Source organism: Equus caballus, chromosome 7 (assembly GCF_041296265.1).
Source record: "Equus caballus isolate H_3958 breed thoroughbred chromosome 7, TB-T2T, whole genome shotgun sequence".
NCBI classification, from domain to species: Eukaryota; Metazoa; Chordata; class Mammalia; order Perissodactyla; family Equidae; genus Equus; species Equus caballus.
This window is the reverse complement of record NC_091690.1, coordinates 99,357,127-99,373,303: the sequence shown is the minus strand read 5'-3', so window position 1 is coordinate 99,373,303 and position 16,177 is coordinate 99,357,127. Positions and strand designations below refer to the sequence as shown.

Below are 16,177 nucleotides of genomic sequence, written 5' to 3'. Positions count from 1 at the left end.
TAGATATATTTCAAAAACCAAACTGAACATCATAAAATCTGAGATTTAGATTTCTACTGCCTATAGTTTTATCTTACAATCCTGTGTTTTTTTCATGAAATTTTCCACCTGAAAACTAGGAATAATAATGATGTATGCATCATGAGATGTGTATGGATTTTATTAGAAGAAACGCCTATGGGAGAAAATGAGGAGAGCTCTGGGTGAGGCTGAGAGAACTGCCGGACTGAAATGCGGGCTTGAACATGACCGAAGGAGGGAGGAAAGGAGGAGGGTGGGAGCATCCTACAGTGCTGTGCAGTCTAAGGAAGGTGCAGCGAAGCTGGTGGTATATCCTTGAACCCAAATTGTCCATCAGACACAGGAGTCCTGTGACTCCCTGGGGTGGACCTGCCTTAGTATCCTCAGCCACTGGTGCCAACATGGCCATGGCCATGAGAGCACCATAGCTGGAACCTTTGGTCAATCATGCTCCTGTAGTGAGAAGTCTGTGAGGCATATTCTCGTTGCTTCCTCAAAAGGTGTAGTTGACATCATCCTTGTTGCCATCATCATAGCCCTATTTTCAGGTGAGTTATAGACATTCAAAATATCTCTATTTTCAGTCACCCCTTCTCCCATGAGTGGATGGGGATGTTAGTTTCTTGAATAGGCTTAAAGGCAGCACACAAGGAACCTCTGGCTGGAAACAAGATAAATTTCCTTCCAAAATGTTTTCCATCTTGAAAGACTTCTAGGAACCTGTTGCAAAGCTGGCAGTCGTCGACGCGGTAGGAATAGAGGTGGTATCCCTTCCAGGTTTCCCGGTGGTTCCTCTGCAGCCATCCTTCCAAATCAAGAGACACTTAAAGTTGCTCACGGGTTCCCATGTCCTTTGTAGTCTTCGTTCCTCAAGTCTGGGTTATCATTGCTTCTTAACCTGAAAAACACTGTACTCTTGGGCCTGAAACAAAGAAGTGATTTTAGGAAGTTTACAATACTCATTTTCATCTCCCTTCCCCCTTTCTGGTTCTTCTTAATTATGGTATAAATTGCAAAGTTCCCTGGTCTTAAGTTTAAGCTCTGGCCTGGTTTGGAGACCGTCCTGTATGTTACGTGCCAACCTGGCACTCCTTGCGTAGAGGCTGCTGCCCTTCATGTTGATTTCAAGTGACAATTCAGTGCGAAGTGCTTGGGAGTCCTCCTTACAGACAAGGATGGACTCAAGGCCACATAGCAGTCAAACCGAGCGCTGAGCTATCACTGAAAAACCAGGAGCTCCTCAAAGAGTATCCATAATATTGAAGTACAGTGTTCAGAACGTACGGTACAGAATGTACGACTTTGATATGCATACCTTTTAGAATGGTTATAAAAAGAATAATATTTTGTGCTGACTAAATCGTGTTGAGAATTTACTTAAATGCAAGGATTGCACGAATGCATCATAAAAACGTGACTAAACTGCCCTGTGTGGGTTTTCATGAAGAAACCCCCGTGTACGCTGTAGACAGGTGTGCATTTGCATTCCTGCACAAGTTTGGCTTGTTTCCTCATCAGAATACTCATCTTTTTTTTTTTTTTGCTACCTTCTGCTCATTTGTCACTCTCCCAAATTCTGTACAAGTGTCACTTCCGTGCTGCATTTCCACGGAGAATGAGGAGTAGAATGTGTGGGCTTTCTGCCGCACAATGAGATGGTGCATTTTTCACCATATGCATGCGTAAGCCTTCTTTTGTGAATGGGACTGATAGGGTCAGATAATGTTTAAAGGGAAAGGCTTTCTGTCTCTCAGGCCTCTCTGTTTCCACATGGGTGCTCCCACACACACATAGATTGAATTATGAACAGACCCATTAATGCTGGGATCACAAAAGGTCAAGTTTTGTCTTCTTTTACCCCTATTCACATTGCCTTTGTAGAGGGAAAAAAAAGGATTTGCAGAAAAAAAGATTCATGATGAAGAATTTTAAAGAACATTTTCCCCCTTCTAGCAGCATCTGTGATTTGAAAAAAAAATCATATTATGTAAAATAATTCAGGAGTCTTATATTACCTACCCGATTTTGGTACATGAGTTATCGTCCGTAGGGTTATCTTTAAGGGTGACATGTTATCACAATAACTGAGAACAAAATGTAGCGCTTTGAGGATAAAAGACCTTACGAATATATAAAGTAAAATTTTAGTAAAACTGGATGGAAACTTTATCAAAATGTCAGTGGCAGGATTCTTGATATATTTTTTTCCATGCTTAAGATATGTTAATTTTTGCTAAGGTATCTTATTTGATAGTTTTAAGTTCTTTTTGAAAAAATAGGTGATGATTGGTGTAATTATGCTTCATTCACATACATTAACAGATAATCATGAGACCAATGAAAATAGCAAAAATGATAGAGAAATTTTTTGAAGCAGCAAAGAATTCATAAGGAATGAAACTTTTAAGGCTTTAACCAATAGCCCTTTAGAATGCAAATGACATCATCAATTGTATGGTTGGTTGATTTCTGATGTCACATGAAATCCCCTATCAGTGAAAGGCTATGGGTTGTGACAGTAAAAGCAGTCATGTATAAAAATGCTCTCAAATCACAGCCTGAAATTCCTCCTTTTTTTTTTTCTTTTTTTTTTTTTGGTGGCTAGCTATGGCACAAAGTGCAGCGTTCCTGACTAGCATAATATATTCTGCGGTACTTAGTACACCTTAGAGATTACGTGAAATTCTGTCTTCTGGAATCACATGATGCTGGGCATAGGTTCAGAGAGGGTCAGTGCTTTCCAGAACTGGAGTCTTCCTTCCTTTGGTTCTTGGATTTTAATTTTGTCAGATAATGATAGGAGCAAGTCTCTTGGCCTGCTTTGATCTCTAGCTTTGATAAATACTATTATCCATCCTGTTTGAGGATAATGCTGCTGGTGGGTAGTATGGTGAGGATGAGGCTGAAAATACTGACTAATACTGCATCATCTATCATTTCCATATTTTAAATGTTACAACTTTCTTATCGGGTTGACAGTACTATGGAAAGCACAGAAATTCATTCCAGAAAGTAAGAAAAGGTCTTGAGTCTTGAATACCAAGCTGAGGAATCTGGGGGAGCAACTGGAGGGTGCAACATGCTATTGGAGGTCGATTAATTTGGGGGAGGTGGCAGGATGGTTTAGAGGAGGAGAGACCAGAGACAGGGAGACCGCACAGTAGGTGTTTTGGTAATCCGAGCAGGGGGAGGGGAAGAGGAGATGAGGGCTTGGACCAGAGTATTGCTTATAAGAAAGGGAAGGAAGGAGAGAACATATATGTATTTGGAAGAAGGATTGGCAAAGTACAGCCCTGGGGCCACGTCCATCCCTTCACTCATTTTTCTGAAGAAAGTTTTATTGGAGCACAGCCATGCCCGTCTGGTAGCATATTGCCTGTGGCTGCTTTCAAAGTGCAACTGCAGGGTCGAGCAGTTTTGATGAAGACTTTATGGCCCACAAACCTGAAAATACTTATCGTCGGGCCCTTATAGAAAAAACGTTTGCCAGCCCTTTTTCTAGAAAAAAGGATTGTTTAAAGGAGGAGATGATTGATGACATAGGGACAAACAAGGGAGTTACGGGAGACCAAAGAAAAGTAGGAATCATTTAAATTAACTTGTTTATATGCACATAATGCTTCTAAAGTTCTTGGGAAAAGTTAAATGTAATTGAGGTTTTATAGACATAGTATATACGATATATACTATATATATAATGTTGAACTAACTAGGTAGAGTAGAAAAATAAATATTCAAGTCATAAGGATAATAGTACAAACTTTTTTTCACTGACTTCCATGATGTCCTCGGTGGAAGGGATGGGAATCATAGATCTAACATCAGAGTTGGAGTGTAGACTGGGGCAGGTGCCATATTTTCAGTTGAGAGAGACAGAGGATGAGGTGTCAATATGTGGGAGACTCCTGGAGAAGGATTTCCCATTTTTACTGTGGACGTTGAAACGAGATGAGAATCTGAAGTTTCAACTTTCTTCTGCTTCATGTGAAGTAGGAGTAGGGACGGGAAAGACAGACCAAGAGTAACAATTAAAACTTGATGTGCAGAGAACACCTAGATTTAAAGAAGAAAACACTGTAATAATATAACGTGCATGAGGCACCAACTATAGCTTAAACATTGTGCTGTCCATTCTTTAATCTTATTTAATTATTAATATGGTAAAGCCAGCATTATTATTCTTTTATGGATGAGGGTTTATAACCTGTTGAGAGAAGCAGGATTTTAACTCAAGATTTCAAAAAGTTCATGCTCTATTCAGAGTTATTCATACTTCTAAATGGGTCTAATTTAATCACTTTAAAGAGTCATGGATAAGGTGAATTTCTGCCTTTCATCTCTTTTGGTCACTACTGTAGGTCAACTAGTGTCTGTGTAGGAATCCAATTCTATTAGAGAGAATATGAGTCTGCATAACACAGTGAAGAGTCAAAGAATGATATGATTTCTAATTTGTAAACTATGTGGATGTAAATGTTAACTTACTATTTCTGTGTCCTCAGCACGTCTTATTAATAGTCTGTAGCCCAAGTTCAAATGTCTGTCTTAAATCTGCTGGTTAGAAGTCTAGAAATTTACAAATAAAGGGTACATGTTTCTAAGCCTTTACTGTTTCTGGAAAAATTCTGTGCTTTATTCAGAAATTGATGTATATTCAAAACATTGTCTAGAATAGAGAATTATCTTTGAAATGTGGATATTTTTGAAAATTGTATTTATAAAATTTGGAAAATTATATTTTGGAATATTTGGAAGAAAGATTGATTTATTTAAAAGGTCAACAAAATGTTAATGGATCTAATATATGAATTAAAATTTTAAATGAAACGTACAAATAGTAAAATAAAATATTCTAAAATGGAACATACATCTAATAATAATAAATTAAATGTCGTTGGTGCATATATTGGATTAATTAAGGTCTTAGGAAGGTTTTAGTCTGTTAAGCGATTTACAAGTCTTTGGCAACCTTGTCAGATGTATATGTTTCTTTTCATATCCAGAGATATTTTTTGTTCAGCAATTGTAAATGGCTACCTATTCCATATTACTAAAGTATAAAGGTTAGAAATTTTCCCATAAATAAAATTTATTGATGAAGGAATGTGTATCTCCTCTGTTTATTTGAAGAGCGTTCTATACTCAAGTTTTTATATTGAAGTCATTTTCCCCCCATCAAACTAGGAACTCAAAAATCTAATAGGTGTGACATCAACAATTACTTCTTGCTAACAGCTCTTGTAATTTAACCCCTTCAGGTGAGTGGGCTGATTGATGAATTGCAGACAGCTATCAAAAGCAACAGAGGTCATCTCTCTAAACTTGGCCCCCAATTACAGGCTGAGCAGGAGCAATTCTCCTCTTATGTCTACCAACACATTAAAAGCCTTCCCACAAACACTCTTCTCCCAGGAGGCCTGCAGCTCAAGGTGGGTGTCATTCTGTGTCTCTCATTGAGTTCAGCCAGAGACAAAACACTCTGTGCTCCATTGAAGACCCTGTAACAATGCCACTCGGCTCGCATTTCTTTTTATGTTGTCTTCCTCAAACTGCAGTTTGGCTTACAAGTGCTAATATTACCATTCAGGGGATGTGTTTTTAAAAGAAAATACCTAGAGGCCTTTCAAATATGGATTTATAAACTTTAACTAGTTTTCAACACAGAAAAGTAATTTTAATGAAGAAATTTAATCATGTGAACATTTACATACTTTCCCCAGAAACATATATTTTTCACCAGAGTCACTATGTATTTCAGTTTTTAAAAATAACTGATTTGGAGAAATGGACAAGCTTTAATCACAGGCAGACAGAGGCAATAGGAATTAGAGGTGAAAGGCCAGCAAATGATCGATGTACAAAGGACATTTCCAGGGAAAGGATCTGTACCGGATAAGTGTGACACGAGTCGAGTTCACTTGGTAAAATCAATACTTAAGAATATGCTGGGAAAAACGTGAATTGGTTATTTGTCAGGACAAGATGGCTCAATGTCCTCGACTCTTTGCTGTTGCATCTTTGGAGGAGAAAAATAATAACTCCTACTTGGCTAAACTGGATTAGGCACTGACGCTTAGGGAATTTACACACTTTTGTTTATCATAATAGAGCATCTGTGTAGGTCTGTCAAGTTGGTATTGTCCTATAATTTCATATCCCACATTTCAAGAGACTATAACTAGTAAATTTTGGATTACTCCACGTGTGGCCCTTTTCCATCTAAGGAACAACCATTACTACAACTCTACATTTCCTTTTGATTATATTTGTATTTGAATGTGATAACATTCCAAGTAATTATATTTTGATCAGCTTTTTTCTCTATAATTCTTCCTTTTAAATATTAAATTTTGTTCTGCAAATAATATTATAAACATTATATTTTCTATCTATAACCTGTTTTGTTTTAAATGGCATTCCTATGTTTGCATTTTGAATGAGAATGTTACCATGTAAAAATTGACCTTTGGGGAAATGTAACTCCAGGATAAATATGATAATTTATTTCTCATGGTCTGTGCTAGTCAGCTAAGAGTTTAGGAAGTGATGCTCAAGACGTCAAGGTCAAGGGTTCCTATAGTCTGGCAGCATTATTCTTTTCCAGATTTTTGACTTGGTTGCAGACCTATTCCACCATTTTGTCAAGTCCTTGCTGTTGGTTAAGAGAGGAGCTAGATGAGGGAGAGAGATCGTCGTAATGCCAGTCACCCCACTCATTTACATTGACAACTATCTTATGACTTGGAAAACATAAAAGTGTTTTGTTCCTCACAAGTTTGTTGCATATTTCTGAATAATTTCTATCACTTAGTCACACTAGCACATGGGCTTGATAGCAAATATTTAACTTTAGGATCTGAATTGTTACTCTCATGTATTCCCCTTTTCATATGCTTCAAAGTTCTTTCCATACCAGCAAAAAAAGAGGAAATTTATAAAGGCAGAGAAGGCGTCATGCTGTGTTTGTGTGGACTTACTGTGCTGTGCATACCATAGCCACAGGTAGCTGTGTAAATTTCAATTAATAAAAATAAATTAAAATGGAAAATCTAATGCCTCCAGTAGTATGCCGGTTACTTTCCCGGTTTTAGCACAGAAAGTGCCACATCCAGGAAACGTCTCAGCCACAGGCAAAATGGGGTGGTTGGTCCCCCTGGTCTTGTCTGGAAGTTCCCTCTCCTTCCTCCAAGGCGGTCTCCTGCTTTGTGATTCTTTCCCCGCGAAGTACTCAGCCTCATTTGCTTCTCCCTTCTTTCTCCTCAGTTTTCTCCTTCGGAACATCCCCTTTCTCTCAGAGAATAAATTCCTCTTGCCATATTCCAGGAAGCCTGGACATCGGCCGCATCCTCTGGCATTAGCACAGACCACTGGTCTTTCAACCTTGGCCACATGTTATAATCATCTGGAGACCTTTTAAAAACAACAATGCCCCCACCTCCAGAGATTTTGATTTAATTGGTTTGGTATGCTAAAAGCTGCTTCTACCAGTTTGTAATAGCTGATTGTTAAATTTTGAGGAATTTTGTGAGCCAGTTGTTAAATATAGCCATTATTCATAATTAAATTATATAAACTTACAATACATAGATCTTACTAAAAACAAAGGTAAGGGGCTGGCCCCAGGGCCCAGTGGTGAAAGTTCCACGCACTCCACTTTAGCAGCCTGACTTTGTGGGTTCGGATCCCGGGGCCGACCTGCTCCTCTCATCAGCCATGCTGTGGAGGCATCCCACATACAAAGTAGAGGAAGACTGGCACAGATGTTAGCTCAGGGTGAATCTTCCTCACCAAGAAAAACCCAAACCAAAACCAAACAAATAAACAAAGGTAATACTCTTCTCTTCCTAATACTGTATTACATTTACGGTTACCTCTGCCCCTTGACGTTACTTATGCCTACAGTGTCTGTTTCGTGGAAGCGCTGTAATGGTGTGGTGCTGTGTGTCTCCCAAAGTTTGTGCTCAGTGATGGCTTGTTGTCACTTGAAGCTGTCGGGAGTAGATGTTTGGACTGATGGAAAAGAAACTGAGATCTGAAGTTTTTGAAACTAGTTCTTGTGTCTGAAGTAGCCAGACAGTAGCAACAGACTGGATTAGCAAAGGATACCCTAAATATTCAGAATTGCAAATCCCTTAGAATTGAGGCATGTTTCTGTATTCCCTCTCAGGTGGGGAGAACTTGATAATTCCTCTGATGGGGTGTTGAAAAAAGGTTACAGCTTGCCATTCTTCACTGATTCCAGGATCAGCTCATGTCAGAGTCCTGGGCAAACTCTAACTAGAGGCCCGTGGGCTGTGGGTGAGCTGCCCTTCCTTGGAGCCCCATCTCTGACCCAGTTACCTTGACCCGCTGCTGGCCGGGGCTGCGTCTGCTCTGGTTATGAACAACTTTATCCCACCTGATGGCATATACTCTGCAGAGTCTTAGATGACATATCAGAGAACAAGTGCATTTTCTATTTATAACTGGAAAGCTTGGCTCTAGTAAAGCTTATTTTTTCCCCTTTTCTATCCATTTTGATCTTTGAAAAGTGTCTGATAAAAAAATGAATTGGGATGGTCATCTTTCTAATTTCCTCTCTCTGATGACATATCACTCTGATTCACGTCACTCGTACGTACACAAACCCGTGGCTCAGCTTCAGGAACCGAGGGATGGACCGTGGCATCCTCCTCTCCTGGAGCTGTGGTCCTCAGTGGGCTGGAGGCAGGCTGCCATTCAGAGTCCCCCAACAGCTTGTTCATGTTGTGTAAGATTGCCTTCACCACTCCGCTGAGCTTCTCATCCTCATCGCGTCTTTTATCGATAATTTAAAAATAGCAGCTCTTGGGGCTGGCTCCGTGGCTGAGTGGTTAAGTTCACGCGCTCCGCTGCGGCGGCCCAGGGTTCGGATCCTGGGCACGGATATGGCACCGCTCGTCAGGCCACGTTGAGGCGGCGTCCCACATCCCACAACTAGAAGGACCTGCAACTAAGATATACATCTATATGGGGGGTTTGGGAGATAAAGCAGAAAAAAAAATAGCAGCTCTTGGTTAAGTCTTATTATTAGAAGGCTGCCTCTTAAACGGATGTTCTCTTTCTGCGTTCCATATTGTCTCAGTCCCCTTTCTGCAATCACATGGCATAATGCAATCCCAAGATTAAATGTGCAAATACAGCAAAGCACTGAGAACAGCCCAAGTTGCACGTCCATCCTGCTAGGGGAAGCTTCCTTGTTAAAAAAAGAATTGAAACGATGTGACGACATCAGAGGAATTTTAGGAAAAAGCTCTATCACCCGTAATCAGATTATTCGCTGTGTGACTATTCTCACCCTTGCATTTCGTTCCCATATGTACTCAGAGACGCCCTTCGTGGTCAGAGCCACAGTGTGCGCTGCTTTTGCATTCTGTTCCATTCTCTGGCCATCACGTCATAGCACCTTTTAGGTTGATGAAATTTCTGTTTTTCCCTTTCGTGGTCACTCTCAGTGTGCACCATAGTCTCTGAAGCCCTTCAGGTGATGAGTTTTTGGAGCGATTGCTTACTGTTCCATACCTTCTCTTACCCCGTGTGCCCTGCCATGCCACCACCACAGCCACTGTGGGAACATCTGCCGTAGCCATGGCTCAGCGACTTGTGCCTCCCCAGCCCGCTCTTCCCGCAACTCCGCCTCCTCTTCATCCCCATGGAGATGCTGTCAGAAATGCGCAGGGAAGAAAGGATTGATGGAGAAGGGTATTAGCAAGTCTGTAGAGGATGGTGGGTGGAAACTAGGAGGAAGGTGGGTGATAGTGACAGAGAATTGATGAGCAGGAGTGTGGGGTGTGTGAGTGGGTGGGGAAGCCCGAGACCGGGACGAGAGCAGGACGGTCAGCTCTTCACACACAGTGGTCAGTGATGCTCCCTGGGTTGCTTCCATTTGCTGCAGGTAAAAGCAGATCCACTTGCTGTGGGGCCAAGAGCCTGTAAAATTTGGGGGAGAGGAGCCTCTTTAAAATTAGGCCTGAAAGTGGGTATTTATTTAGAAGGAGAAAGTAAATCAGAACAAATTAATGGAGGCTTGAGATTCAGACCCTTTCTTCAGAGACCTTTTTTAGGCAGCTTTTCAGAAAAACTTACATAGACGTACTCCCTAATTGCTAGTTGGCCTCCCCTCCCCGCTTATGCTTATGGCTCTCTCCAGCTGCCAACTCCCAGCCCTCAGGGCTGGAGCGGGAACGGGCCCTGAAGCCTGATCTTCATTAACTTCACGTGAATCTACTCTGGAGTGAGCAAGGGAATATGGTGGCGTTTATAACCTAGACCAAAACAAGATTCAGATGGCTGTGATTTGGGGATATTTTTAGCCTTTCTGTTTTTATATCATTTGGTTATAATGTTCTCTTATAGCTTTGTTAAAGAGATAATTCAGAGATGTATTCTTCAAAGAATGTCTTTGTCCAGCATCTAGCTCATCCTCTGGGTAGTATAGTATGCATCTAACAATTTTATTGTCCCAATGACAGAAAAAAAGAAGCCTTTTAAAGGAATATCCCAGTAAATCCACACATTATCAGATGCACGTTGTCTCGTGTGAGGTGCAGTGGGAAGATGCAGAGAGGCCTAGAACGCCGGGGCCCAGGCAATGAGAACAAGATGGCGTTCTTTGAAGACAGTGAAACCAATGTGTGGATCTTCTTAGCTCTTTCCTACAATTTCATCATTTTACTTTATCGGCTTGTGTATATTTAGAAAATGGTGTCATTTGATTGGTAACAGAGAAGATGCTAACTTTGATCTGTAACGCCCTCCTAGCCTTCCCTGTGCTTTGTATATTTGAATTTGCCTTTGGAATTTGCTCTACCAATGGCACCAGAGCACCATGAACCCATCTGAGGTTTGCATTCTATTTTGTGGTCATTCAAAAAAAGCTTGAAGTTTTCTAACCATATGTATTAAGAGGAAGTTTAAATAGTTGGGGATCTGTAGACCAGTTGAAAGAATAGAAGGAGGTAAGCGAGGTCAGTTATCCCTAAAAGCGTGGCAGACTTTCCTTGGACAGCCTTGGCACTGTTCTGCACGCACCTTCTGGCCTTATTTTCACTGCACCCTCCTGATTCTCGTCTTTCTGTTTAACCACTTTCCCCATATGTGTGTTTACAATCCCTGAGCTGCTCTTTATTTCACCCACGTTATTTGAGTGAACAGTGAGAAAACAAATTTAGGATATGCTCTGAGTACAAGCAGTAAAACATGCTAAGTTGACATTCATTTTCAAAGGAATTGTGGCTCGAGTGTTGTGATTTCAAGAACATTCATTAAATGTTGGGTGAGATGTGATGGAGATCATCAGTTTTCCTTTGTAATCTTCCCGCAGTAGGCAAATGTCGGGGTGCTCATTTTGAAGGCAGAGAAACTTGGGAGCCTGAGGCCCCCCCGGCATGTCAGGGGTGGCCGGCAGCAGCACTGAAGCCTCTGTCTCAGCTTCCTGCCAGGGCTCCTTCCATCCTGCCTTCTGCTCTTTTCTTTCCTGTCCTTTTCTTTCTTTCTTTTGCATGTCCTGTGGGCAGGGGGCGGGGGACTTCCAGTGTGTCCCCCCAGCCTCTTTCCTCACAAGCACTGCAGCCAGGTGTAAGGCCCTGTGTGAAAGATGCGGCCTTCCCTCCCAGACATGCTGAAGAGAAGGCTGCGCCAGTACCCAAGGCAGGGAAGAGCGGTTGGTCGGGGCTGTGGCTCCCATGCAGAGCCGGCCGTAATGAGCTGGGCTTTCCCCGCGCCCCACAGTCCTGAGGGTGCCCAGAGAACTGCCAGGTGGGCAGTCAGCGGGGACAGTCCACGGGCCAGAGCTGGATTACTGCCCCTGTGGTTCCCCGGGCTAAATGCAGCCCCTGAACCCTGCTGTGCAGGCACGCTCTCTCCGGGGGAACGTCCTTCTCCATAGCAGTTAATTCGCTCTTACCTCTCAATTAGCTTCTTCACAGTGTTGGAGCGCCCCGGTCACTGCGGCTCTCTTCCTACATATGCTCCCGTCCCCTGGATTGCCCACTGACATCTCTGTTAGCCCAGCTCCGAGTCATCACTGAACGCACAAGTGGATGCGGCTTCTCTAGGGTGTGCAAGCGAAGCGATGCGTTTACACTTACTAAGATTCCACCTACAGTTTGAAGTTTTATGACAAAAAATAGATTATTTCTTAAAATAAAAATGTTTCACCATAGATTAAGCTTTTGTACAGGTTTTAGTTACGCAGAGTACTTATTCATATCAGGGAGAAAATTATGTTTATAGGCATATTTGATATATTTTAAAGAGAAACTGAACAGCATTAAAAACATATACTCTAGCCAAAGATGAGAATATGGTCTCTGAGGCTGAGAATTTGGGCAAGTCTGATGATTTGGTTCATATTTAATCTTATAATGTTCATTTCCCCTAGTAAAATAGAATTTGGGGGATGTGTCTATGTTTTTCTCATCAAAAAAGCCCTTACTTTCTATGAGAAGAAATATATTGAGCCCAGGAACTTCCAAAAACCTTTATTTACCAAGCTCGAAGCTCTGGTATGTATCACATCATATTACACTCAGATATTGACAGGAGCCACATAGGTGATATTTTAATCCCAATTAAATATAATTTTAGGCACTAAATTAATTTAGATAAAGTAAGATCCTTGTTCCATTTCTCCTTGAAATAATCTCATTTGTATGGGTTTATTGAAATTACTTAGCTTAGGACATGACAGGCAAGCAAATTTACCTTGCCACTGTCTTCTTGGTAATGTTGAACATTTTCATACACCCAACCCAGTGAGAACTGTAATTGGATACAAAGAGATTTTTTTTTTTGTGGAACATTCACCTTGTTTTGGAAATTTTACTTTGTCAATAGACACAGAAAAGTGAGTGGGACAGAACCCTTTTTAAAAAAAATATTGTAACAAAACAATGTAGTGTGACTTTAGAAGCTTAAAGGAAGGAGCGCAGGCTGGCTCCCAGGTAACTGCGAAGCTGGTGAGGACCATTCTTCAGGCCTCTCCGTCCTTGACCTGCCTTGGCCCTGTCTCCACTCACACCCTCCAACCCTCAATTCAGGCTGTCAGGTACCCCAGGTTCTCATTACCACCATTTTTTCAAAACTTGCTTTTAGGAAAAAAGCATGTCACTCTTTCTTTCAAAAGACAGTTTTCAAAAAAATATTCTCTTAGATCGGAGTTCTTTCTTGGAATCTACTATATAAAGTAAATGAAAGTAGGATCTACCCTGTTTGAAGCCAGGATGATGGCTGCCCCACAGACTTGCTCATCAGCCTTGATCTCCCACTTGGGACCACAGACCCTACTCACCCTCTACCACCAACCCTACTCCAGGCCCTCTGGGTGACTCCAGAGAACTGAGACTGGAAATCACAGCCTCAAAGGATTAATAAGCACCGAGGCTGAATATCATTTCCTTCCTCTGTGGTATTTAAATTATGACAAAGGAGTAAATCTCTAACTGGGGTTTCAAGTATTGGCAAGTTGCTGGGAGGGCTATTTTGGGGCCAGAGTCCTTTGGTCCACACCTAAAATCCTACCCCGTAGGCAGTCCCCCAGTTTACAGCTTCTCAACAGCGTGCTCTGCCGCACCATAGAGAGGAAATTTAAAATCTCTTTTAAAGTAAATTGTTTTCTAAGTATACCTCTTCTGGGCTTTAAAAAAATGCTATTTGGTTTTTGGTTCAGGTACCATTTAGATTGGTGAAGTTTAACAGTTGTATAATTTGTTTTCATTTAACTGTGTTTTCATTTCCTGAGACAGAATATACCAACTCCTTACCTGTTAAATACTATTAAAGACATCTCTGTTAGGCATTAAAACACTTTCTCTTACATGTGGTATAAACAGACTAACTCATTATTAAATTTTCATTGCCTGAATCCCATAATTTTAATATTTGCCTGTGACTCTCACTGTATCTGAATATTAAAGTTAGACTTGTTTACGGTTTGATTTATAATATACATTTGAGAAGATATGGAAAATGTGGATATTCTAAAAACTATCTTGCAAGTCTATAAAGATGAAAAAAATAACAGTATATTTATTGATTTAATGTACATATAATGTTAATTCACTTAGAGTTGGTTTTGTGTATCCAGAAGTGACTTTGAATTCTGATTGGACAAAGATTTTTTTCCTGGCTAATTAGCTTCTCACGTAAGACAAATATTTCATGTTAATTTTCACATTTTTTGACTTAGGTAAAAAAAATATCCACTAAAAATTACTTTTCTATGCCGTTAAACTTCTTTATATTAAGTTTCAGATTTTTAGAGTCTCTGACACTAGATGTGAGAGTACACTTTGGTGTTTCTAATTAAAAACATCGTAGGCCTTGACTCTAGTGGTCTCCCCACCACTTATGAAAGAGGTACGCCGGGGACGTCTCCTTCCCTCCTCAGACTCCCTGTGAAGCCTGGTTGTTGTGAGTCCCGAGCGCGTTAGCGGGCGTCGCTGCGCGTCTACGCCCGGGATCGCTTGTGTGTGTGCGGAGGCCCTCTGCACTGCCCGGCTCCCTTCCTCAGCTCCGAGGGACCCACCCCAGCTGCCACGGCTGTATCCTTACTGGACAGCTGCCCTCCTTGTAAGGGAGCTGCTTCTCCCAAGACGAGGCCCTCATCCTGCCGGCACCTGCATTCAGCACTTGGTCGGGGGCCGGTGGGCAGGCCTGGCCTCAATTCTGGACGAGACTGAAGCTATCCCGGCTCCAGAGCTCCCCCGGGAGGCCTCTGGTGCAACTGCGTTGCGGGTCACCCCTCCGCAGCCTGCTCCTGCCTCCCTTGCCCGCTCCCAGGACCCCAGAGGAGCTCCCCTGCCAACCTCCCACGGGTAAACCTTCTCTCAGAGGCAGCTTCCTGGGGACCCCAACCCAAGACATCATGTGAGTTAACCTTATTTCAACATATTTAGTTATATTTACCTGAAATATGCCACAGAGTTTGATGTGGCTGTTTTATATTCCTTTCTTCCCCACACCTCTGGCAGTAAATCCCCCCAACTTTTGTCAACACACCGCAGTGTCGTTTTCCTGTTACTGCCTCTCGACAGCATTGCGTCCTGGGCCTTTTGAAGCCTAGAAGCTTGGCCTTCGACTCAGCACAGAAGAGCCGCCTGGGGGGTGTGCCTGGCAGTCACGGAGAGTTTGGGAACCTGCTGTCCCCACGGCCAGCCTTTCCAGACTTAGAGCTTTGAAGGCCGGGGAGTGGCCCTGACCCAGGCCTTACGTGGGTCCCCAAATAGATGTCATAAAGGATGCCAGGCTATTAGCTCGGAACTCCCCCTTCCGGTTGTCTTTCCCTAAATGGTTTAAGTTTTGGTCACTGTCTGTAAAATCTTCATGGGAAATAAAATTCTTTTAGTACGTTGTTGACATTTTCATGCCTTCACAAACACTGCATGTGAATAGTTAGATTTACTTTGATTTATTTACACCCATGGATGCAGACTTCATGTTTCAGAAATATTAGCCTGGCTAGAAGTTTTATTTCCCAGCCCTGCTGATAAACAAATAAGTAAGTAAAACCACTGTGGGATGAACATGGGAAAGGAAGCACGCCCATTGTTGACACTCGGGGGTGCCCATGTCACCCCCTGGGTTCGCTTTGCTCCCCACAGTCTGCTCTCTGCCCAGCAGCCACATGCTCCTGTAAAAATGTGGGCTGGCTCCTGTTCCTGCCGTGTTCCAGACCCTGCAGAGATCCCTCTGATGTCACAGTCCTCACCCTCCCTCTCTACCACTCTGCTCCCGTTGCAGCCTCCACGCCGTTCCTGGAACGTGCAGCACAAAGTCCAGCCCTAGCCTCTGCCCCAGCGCCTCCGTCTACTCGTCTACTCCAGACATGCTTCTCCCAGCGCTCTGCTGGCTGACTCCCTCGCCCAGTGTTTGCTCCCGTCTCTCCTCTCCTGAAACAGGTGCCTGCTCTAACACCTGCTTCACGCGGTGACCACCAGTCTCATCCCACTCCCCATCTCCACCCTATAGCTCCTGCCCTGCTCTAGTTTTCTTCTTTATGTGGCACTTATCACATTCTGACCCCCTCAGAGGTGCATTTCCGATAAAGCTGATGAAACTTGAGCTTCAGGGCCCCTTCCTTGCTCCGGCCCCTTCCAAAACCCTGGGAGATGCCCTGGCAATGTGTGCACATGGCCAC

General features: G+C 42.5%; 1 protein-coding gene across 7 annotated transcripts in view; it reads left to right on the top strand.

The window, feature by feature from the left end:
- Positions 1-16,177, top strand: part of DCDC1 (doublecortin domain containing 1) — a 444,094-nt gene that overhangs the window by 212,940 nt on the left and 214,977 nt on the right. For all 7 annotated transcript variants that reach the window (XM_070274958.1, XM_023646546.2, XM_070274959.1 and 4 more), the window contains one exon: positions 5,280-5,450. In XM_070274958.1, coding sequence (XP_070131059.1) covers positions 5,280-5,450 — 171 coding nt within the window. The remainder of the gene's footprint in view (positions 1-5,279; positions 5,451-16,177) is intronic.